At 39.9% G+C, this 8,758-nt stretch overlaps 2 protein-coding genes across 2 annotated transcripts; both read left to right on the forward strand.

Annotated features, from left to right (window-relative positions):
• Window positions 1–53: 53 nt before the first annotated feature.
• Window positions 54–897, forward strand: LOC126668338 (uncharacterized). The gene is made up of 3 exons (XM_050361543.1): window positions 54–275; window positions 335–677; window positions 797–897. The coding sequence occupies exons 1-3, from the start codon at window positions 54–56 to the stop codon at window positions 895–897; spliced, it is 666 nt and encodes a 221-aa protein (XP_050217500.1).
• A 5,407-nt stretch (window positions 898–6,304) lies between these two features.
• LOC126668340 (uncharacterized) lies at window positions 6,305–7,798 on the forward strand. Its single transcript, XM_050361545.1, has 2 exons — window positions 6,305–6,490; window positions 6,602–7,798. Exons 1-2 carry the CDS (start codon window positions 6,305–6,307, stop codon window positions 7,796–7,798), a joined length of 1,383 nt encoding a protein of 460 aa, XP_050217502.1.
• The last annotated feature ends 960 nt before the right edge of the window (window positions 7,799–8,758 follow it).

An 8,758-nucleotide genomic window follows, 5' to 3' on the forward strand; every position in this document is an offset into this window, starting at 1 on the left:
GTATCGCCATGGGTTTCCTGAATCAATTACTACCGACCAAGGGATGATGTGATATGATGGAATGGGCTTCTCAAATGAAGATCAAGATACTACACTCGACCCCATACTACGCACAAGCCAACAGACAGGCCGAGGCAACTACTAAGGCCATCAAACTCATTGTTCAAAAAATGATAGAGGATAACCCAAGACAATGGCACGTGTTCCTATCAGATGCTGTTTGGGCGAATAGAACACGTCAAAAGTCTGCCACATGGACTTCTCCTTTTAGGATGGTATACGGACATGATGCGATGCTGCCAATGAGTTGTCCGTTATGTCTACTCGCTGCAAGTATCATAGTAAATTGTCTAAAGACGACTATTTCGAGAAGATGGTGATAGAATCCCTTGATTTGGATGAAGAAAGATTGACGGCGTTAGACCATCTTGAGGCTCAGAAAAGAAGGGTCGAGCGAGCATACAATAATCGAGTAAAATCAAAGTCGTTTGTCGTGGGTGATTTGGTGTGGAAGGAGATCTTACCTATTGGTCACAAAGATAGGCGATCTGGAAAATGGAGTCCGAATTGGGAGGGACCATTTATCGTGACCACTAAGCTAGCTAATGGTGCTTATGTTTTGCAAATATTGATGGGGAAGAACATGAAAGGGCGATTAACGGTCAGTTCTTACAGAAGTATGTCTCTAGTTGTTGGGAAAACATAGAAGAGGCGTTCGTTTACAGACGACAAAGAGTGATTCGCCCATTAGACAATTATCGGGCATACCTGACTGATAAGTGGTCTGTCAAGGCAGATATATGTAATTCTATAGATACATGTTGTGTTTTCGGCCATATTTTGTTACAGTTGAGTTTTTTCAACGGGTCCTCCGTTTTTCTCAACTTATTAATGTAAATGTTATTATATAAATAATTCAATTAATATCGGACTGTTTAGACTGATAGGAATTTGGGCAAATAATAATAAGGAATGCAAACAATAAACATCCAAGTATTCGGCCCTCTGGCTGATTAAAATTTAGCTGGTTTAAACAAGTTTACAAAGTACCAAAAGATCTGTCCACCAGGCCGATAAAAATGTCAGAAAATTTGGGTATTTCATAAGATTGTTCTAAACCTAAAATAAAAATACAGATAAAAAATGGCTAAAACAGTTGCCCAACTCGCTGCGAATTGTATTATAATCTCTGCGTGCCCCGTCGATCTTCAGCTTCACTTTGGCGATGCTTTGCTTCAAAACATTTCGGTATTTCTTGATGTCAATCCCCAAAAGCAGATCTTTATCCATAGAAACCTCTAGCTGACCGATACCTTTTTCTTCAGTTTCTAGATCCAGCTTCATAGCAGCGATTCTGTCTTGTAGCTCTTTTACACGAGTTCGGCGATCTGTGAGAGTGGAAACGGCAGACTTCACATTCCCCTTCAGTACTTCCAGCTTTTCTTTGGCTTCTGCTTCTTGGTGAAGCACTTTATCATGTTCGGCTTGGATGGATACCGATTCATCGTGAATTTTCTGAAACGCTTGCAGAGATACCGACAATTTCGCCACCGCATCACGAGCTGCTTCACCAAGAACTTCTCGAGGAGCATCAGACAAAGCCGCTGCGTACTTTTTCTTCTTCTCAAAATCCCCGGGCGATTTGAACAAAGAGATGCCTTGTGTTTTCATCTCAGACATGACATCCAAGTGATCCCCCCAGTTTTCAGAAGGACAGATGTTCACTTTTACGTGCGATTCATGTTCTGGAAGAACAGGCGAATCCTCTTCATCACTATCCGAGTTTAGAAAAACAGCTGCCTTTGCCGCAATATCATCATTGTTCGCCGGGGTCGTGTCAGGAATCTGCCAAGATTGTCCATAATAAAAAATCAGATGCTAGGCTACTATTATGGCAACTTTAAACAAATTAAGGTACCTTTGTTTTAGTCCCAGCAGCAATTCGCGTTGGTAGGTTGATCAAATCTGAACCTAGCGGTGATAACAATGGGGGCAACAGAGAGAAGGTAAGCATCTGGGAAATGGTGGGTGTCGCCTCAGAAGGAGTTTTTTTACAAAGAACAGTCTTGCTGAAGGGAGAGGCCCTCGTCACCAGTCTGCTCGTTGCCGGTTTGGGTATCGCCCCGTGAGGAAGAATGAGCGCTCCTGGAGGGACGAGTTGTTTCAGGTTCAGAAGGAGTAGGATCAAACAGGCGAGACCCCGCCAAATCTGCCTTGGCTTTTTTGGCCCTAGGTTCTTTCTTGGACGACTTTTTGTTTTATGGGCGTTTCTGTCTGGCCCTCTTGGACTCTGGCTTCTCTTCGCCATCGGCATCAAAAACATCATCTTTATTCCATTTCAGAACGCCAACTGAATAGGAAAGAAGGGAGTTAATGCAACATTCTAACAAGTGTTTAGCAAGAAAATCATTCAACTTACCTGGTACTCTAGTATAACCGTTTTTGACCAATTCGGTTAGCGCCTCTAATTCAGAAGGGTATCTGATGCCGGTATAAGTTACTCTTTCATTAGTCATATTCGGCTTTGATTTTTTAATTCCTTTCTTAGGCATTTTTATTGGAGTTTCGGTGGACATATTGCACTTAGGGACTGGTGGACTTTTATATTTGAATTTAGGACGAATATGGGCTAAGTAAAATTCATAGGAGTAAGTTTTTTCATACTTTTCTTTCCAAACCTTTTTCATTTTTTTATTATATTTTGTTCTAGTTATTCGCCTATGGCGTTGCATTTTAAGATTCATACCAGGCCGATCAAGTGGGTCATATTTGAATTTGTAAAAGCGTTCGAGCTTAGCTATTTCAAAAAGGTGGAAAAGGTTACCTTCAAATTTAGAACGTTTCGGTGCCTGCAAAAAAAAACAGATCGGCATGAGTAAAGTTTCTAGTTATAGGAGGTAATGAAAAATTATGAAGAGAGAGGATTTCTTTTGGGGACAGGTCGAAGTATGACTCTATGGCTGAAGCCCACAAGCTTTCATACTCAGGGGTACAACTTGAGGATACAGAAGGGCGAGAAATTTCAAAGATAGGTGGAAGGTAAGCCCTGTTTAGGCGAGTTATGAATTGAAAGTCTAGGTAGTTTTCTAATGAAGGTCTGTAGGTCCCGCGATTATTGACGGATATCAATAAAGGACAGGGAATTCCTTGGTTATAGCCGAACTGACGGGCAACGTAGTTAGGGCAGTATGCCTCTATGCTGCTACGCTTGTATTCTAAACCAGCGATCAGATTGCGGGACTTCGAAGCATTGCCCCAGTATTGGCCACCAAGTTTTAGTTGAGAATCGGCCTTTGCTTCTTCAGTATCGTCACTATCCCAGCCGAGGAAGAGCCAGGAAGGGGGATACTTCACGGTTCAGATTGGACAGAACAATTCGGAGGCTCTGACAGAATTGGTAAAAACTTCCAACACATCTAACACATGTGGAAGGCGTGTACCAGCAGAGATTAGTTGGTATCCACACAATTCGGCCTTAATCTGAGGGCCGACTTCGAAAAGCTCTGGAAAGTAGAGTGCAAGCCATAATTGAAGGACCCATAGGAGGCCACTAGGATATTGAAACACCCGGATGGCACCATGAGGGTCGATTTCATTAAGTCCTTTGTATAAGTGAGCAAGCATGAACTCCCCAAGGTTACATTTTCGCCCGTCAACAAAAGCAGTGGTAAGTGTGAAGCAGTCGGTAGTAACTCTAAAAGAAGAAGTGTAGAGGACAAATTTCGCCACGAAGAAGGCGAGGAACGCAATATGTTCTCTGGCATCACGCTTGTAATATTCTTCGCCCATGAATACCTTGACGAATGGACCATATGACTTCTCTGAGCTGTTATCAACTTAAATGGTGGGACGTCGGCATCCAAATTAGGCGAAATGCGTTTGCCGATGACTGGAATGTTGAGAATAGTCGCCATGTCCAGGAGAGGGACAGTCATAACGCCGAACTTGAAACAGAAGAATTGATGGCGCTTGACCAAAAAAGAGAGGTGCCCATGATATAATGCTTTGTTATGGGTCTGCTTGCCTTGCATAGACCGATCATGTCATTTATACCAACATCTTTCCATAATTGACCGAAGTGTGGCTTCAGTCTGTTTACCCAGTCTTGATACCCTTTATGTTCAGTCGGCCAGTTCCTGAACATGGTGTTTACCCAGATGGAGGATTGGTGGGGAAGAGAGAAGCGTGGTGGGACTTCTTCATGAAAGGGAGTGGCAATCTCGCACAGATGGTTGGGCGAAACAAGGATGGGGCCGACACACTCTTGATCGTCACTAGCTTTGATTATTACCTGAAAGTCTGTGTTTGGAGCAGCTGCGCGAATCTCGGTGATCTTCTCGGTGACTTGGATAGCGACGGTATAATTAGGAGCAGCCATGGTGACTGCAAACGAGAGCACACCCCGATTAGGCGAAATGAAAAAGGGCGATTTAAACAATGAAAGGCGAGTACTTACCAGGAGGATTGCAGAAAGCTTGAAATTGCTAAGAAGAGAGAGAAAGTCTTGAAATTTGCAGAAAGAATAGGTAATGAACAAATGACTTGTTGTTTTTCTTAAAAGTGCAAAATTGGTGGAAGCCGAAGAGTTCAGGCCATTAGTACGTGTCATTGTGGGAAACAGTTGGGGATGACGTGGCACTAAGGGGGTACCGAATGGTTTATAACTGCGAACCCCTTTTGTAACACCCACGTTTGAATATCATATAGTTATGCTCATGCATTTCATTCATTTTGACGATTAAGAGTAAGTGTCATTCATAAGCATTTAAGTGAGCATTTAAACATATGATTGATATATAATTAAATGGAATAATGGGGGTTTGTTTAATGCAATAACTATTTAAAATGAATAATAGTAAATATAACGACAAACATATATATTAGAACTAAATTGTATTGAAAGCACGTCGGTAAAACTTAATTGGTTTGGTTACCATGAAATGAAATAAACTAAAAGGGTTAAGTTGGAGTTAAATTATATTTCAAGGATTAAATTAGATGTTTGTATTGGAAGATAATTGTATGAAACTAATTCTATTTTAGTTGAGTGAAACCTTATGTATAAGTTAAATATCACCTCTTTAGCTAAATTTTCTTCATCTATCTAAACAAGAGAGACGGAAGAGCAAGAAACTCATGAAAACCTAAATCTAACTCCAGCCATAAGATCAATTACTCTATAATTAAAGTTTGAATCAAGAAAGAAGAAATTTGGTACTTATAGACCAGAAGGTAATACAACGGATAAGCCTGGAACTTCACGGGTTTGAACGGATAAGCCTGGAACTTCAAGGGGTTGAGACTCGGTGAATTGAGTAAGTGAATAGATAGTGTTATACTTGGTATATACATTTATTTGCAATTGCAAGTGTGTATTGATTTGAGACGTAAATGCGCTTGTGAATTATGGTTGAATTGTTTGTGCGAGTTATGTTTTGGTTTTGAGAATCATGTCATGCTTATGTTTGGATATTCAATGAGAATTGAGATAGCCGTTGGTTGCCTAATTGGCGATTCGGGCCAACGACGTGAGATTGAGTTATTGGTTGCCTAAAGGGCGATTTGGGCCAATAACGTATGTTGGTTGCCTATATGGCGATTTGGGCCAACGTGAGATTTATGCGCATGATTGAATATCCTTCTGTATGCTTGATGTTGATTGGAAATGTGAGAATATGTTTGGGTTGAATTGAACATGTGATTACTATGTTTGTTGTGGTTATTGCGTATGTTGAATGGATAATTGCTTGAGTTATATTTTAGCTTTATGAATGTGTATATTTAGTATGCATACATCTATTTGCTTATTGAGTTGCAGGCACACCCCTCTGCGTTATTTTTTTTTTTCAGGATACAAAGAGTTTCATTGAGTCGACATTTGCATCTGATAGAGGTTTCAGGTGGGCCAATGGAGAGTTCATTGCACGTGCATATATTTTGAAGTGTTTATGTAAATAAGTTAGATAAATGAAACCTTTGTACTAAGAGTTTTTGTTTAATGTTATGTATAAGTGATTGATGTGAGACAATTTGAATGTTACGGTTATGCGATAAGTTAAAACTTTTGTGTCGTAACATGAAATGTATGAAATGGATTATGTTGTGTTTGTTATAACTGTATGAGTAAATAATATTTTAATTAAGAGGGTGTCACATTAAGTGGTATCAAAGCAGGGATTAGATTCCCTAGGGCGTAGAGTTGTGATGCATATTGCATAACATGCATAACATGATATACATCTAATTGATGTAGTACATCTTCTATAGGATGGATGAGCATGGAGATGATCCCATTGGCCCATAAATGTCTGTAGAGTCTGTGCATGGTCCTGGAAATGCATCTTTTAATGAACATGAACATTCTGAGGATAATGCTCCACCGCAAGATGAAAATCCTTTTCTGGGACAGTTTATCGAAATGTTGCAAAGAATAGCAGCACCTCCGCACCATCGAGCACAGGAACCAGAAATTGACAAAAACTATGAGAGAGTTAGGAAACAAGGGGCAAAGACATTTTGAGGTACTACAGGTCCTGCAGAAGCTGAAGAATGGTTGAGAAATACAGAGAGAGTTTTAGACAGAATTGAATGCGCTCCTCAGCAGAAGTTAAAATATGCAGTGTCATTGTTTGAGAAGGATGCTTTGGATTGGTGGGAAACAGTTACAGGAAGCGGAAATAGGCCATTGACTTTAACCTGGGATGATTTCCTCAGAGAATTTGGTGAGAAATACATGCGACCAGTGTATCGTGATAAAAAGAAAATTGAATTCATGGAACTGAAGCAGAATGAGTTATCAGTGGCTGAATATGAACTTCAATTTGTCAGATTATCAAAGTATGCACCTGAAGAGATAACTACTGAGGAAAGGAAAAGAAGTAAATTTGAAAGGGGTTTGAACCTTGATATTCGAGAGAAAATTGCTGTTAAGACTCCTACTTATAGTGCATTGATTGAAGCCGCTTTGAGGGCTGAAGAAATACTAGTTGAAAGGAGCGAGATAGAGTCTAAAAAGAAGAAAATGACTGGGACTTTTTATGCTCCTTCAAGACATGGTAGTTCCTTTTCTTTTAGAGGATCAAGTTCAAGTACTAGTGGCTATAGAGGAAAGGGAAGAGGTCAGTCGAGTAGGCCAGCTTTAATGCCATCTGGCAGAGGTGGATATACATCTACTGGGTTTGATAATAGACAACGACCAACAAGGTCAGTTAGTGTAGGATCCACTCCAGTGTGTGCAAATTGTGGCAGAGTACATTCAGGGGAGTGTTGGGGAAGAAACCCTATTGTGTGTTATAATTGTCGTCAACCTGGCCATATTGTTAGAGATTGTCCACTCAGGAGAGGTTTGCTTGAAGAATCTCAAGCTATGGGTCAGAGTAGTGTGGGTGAAAATATACACCAAGTGGGTGTAGGCCGGGGAAGAGGAAGAGGTAATAGAGGAGGAGGAACATCTTCAGCTATACAGTCTGGATATACAAGCCAACCTCATACCCAAGCCAGAGTATTTGCAGTGACGAGGCAAGATGCACCTACTGCACCTGATGTGATTACTGGTACATTTTCTATCTGTAATTGTGATGCACATGTGTTAATTGATCCTGGATCTACATGTTCATTCATATCACATGAGTTTGCATTACGTGTGCATGGCATATTTGAACCATTGGGACATGATATATATGTTTCTATGCCTGCTTGGGGTGTTATTATTGTAAATACTATGATGAAATCTTGTCCTATGATTGTGGATGGTATGACCTTACAAGCTGATTTGGTGGTTATTAATTTGAGAGTTTGATGTTATATTGGGTATGGATTGGTTGTCAAAACATCATGCCATTGTTGATTGTCAAACTAAAGAAGTAGTTATGGAAATTCAAGGGCAAATGAAAACGATGATTGTTGGGGAAAGGAAAACAGTGCTGAATTGTTTAATCTCTGCTGTTACTGCGTTTCATTTGATCAAAGATGGTTGTCAAGCATATTTGGCTAGTGTAATAGATATGACTAAAGTTAGTCTGGGGGTTTCAGAAATTCTAGTAGTGAGAGACTTTCCAGATGTGTTTCTTGATGATTTGCCTGGTTTACCACCACATAAGGAGGTTGACTTTGAAATTGAAACTATACCTGGGTCAGCTCCTATTTCTATAGCACCATATAGAATGGCTCCACTAGAATTGAAAGAACTGAAGAAACAGTTAGAAGAACTGCTAGATAAGGGATTCATCAGGCCAAGTATTTCTCCCTGGGGCGCACCTGTGTTATTTGTGAAGAAGAAAGATGGTAGTATGCGATTATGCATTGATTATAGGCAATTGAATATAATTACTGTGAAGAATAAATATCCATTGCCAAGAATCGATGATTTAATTGATCAATTGAGAGGTGCCATGGTATTTTCTAAAATTGATTTGCGGTCAGGGTATTGGCAACTTCGAGTTGATGAGAAGTCCATTCCTAAAACTGCATTTAGAACTAGGTATGGACATTATGAGTTTATTGTGATGCCATTTGGATTGACGAATGCTCCAGCTGCTTTTATGTCATTAATGAACAAAACATTTCAGCAGTATTTGGATAAGTTTGTGATTGTGTTTATTGATGATATTCTGATCTATTCTCGAAGCCATGAAGAACATGAACAACATTTGAGAATTGTCTTACAAGTTTTAAAAGACAAACAACTTTATGCCAAGTTTAGTAAATGTGAATTCTGGTTGGTAGAAATAGCCTTTTTGGGACATATTATTTCTAAACA

The sequence above is a fragment of the Mercurialis annua genome, linkage group LG2, assembly GCF_937616625.2.
Source record: "Mercurialis annua linkage group LG2, ddMerAnnu1.2, whole genome shotgun sequence".
NCBI classification, from domain to species: domain Eukaryota; kingdom Viridiplantae; phylum Streptophyta; class Magnoliopsida; order Malpighiales; family Euphorbiaceae; genus Mercurialis; species Mercurialis annua.

Coding starts and splice junctions, on each gene's coding strand:
- LOC126668338 (XM_050361543.1), top strand. CDS start 54: ATGATGGAATGGGCTTCTCAAATGAAGATCAAGATACTACACTCGACC. Junction 276..334: donor GGACTTCTCCTTTTAGGATG/GTATACGGACAT, acceptor ACTCGCTGCAAG/TATCATAGTAAATTGTCTAA. Junction 678..796: donor AACGGTCAGTTCTTACAGAA/GTATGTCTCTAG, acceptor CTGTCAAGGCAG/ATATATGTAATTCTATAGAT.
- LOC126668340 (XM_050361545.1), top strand. CDS start 6,305: ATGTCTGTAGAGTCTGTGCATGGTCCTGGAAATGCATCTTTTAATGAA. Junction 6,491..6,601: donor TTGACAAAAACTATGAGAGA/GTTAGGAAACAA, acceptor TGCGCTCCTCAG/CAGAAGTTAAAATATGCAGT.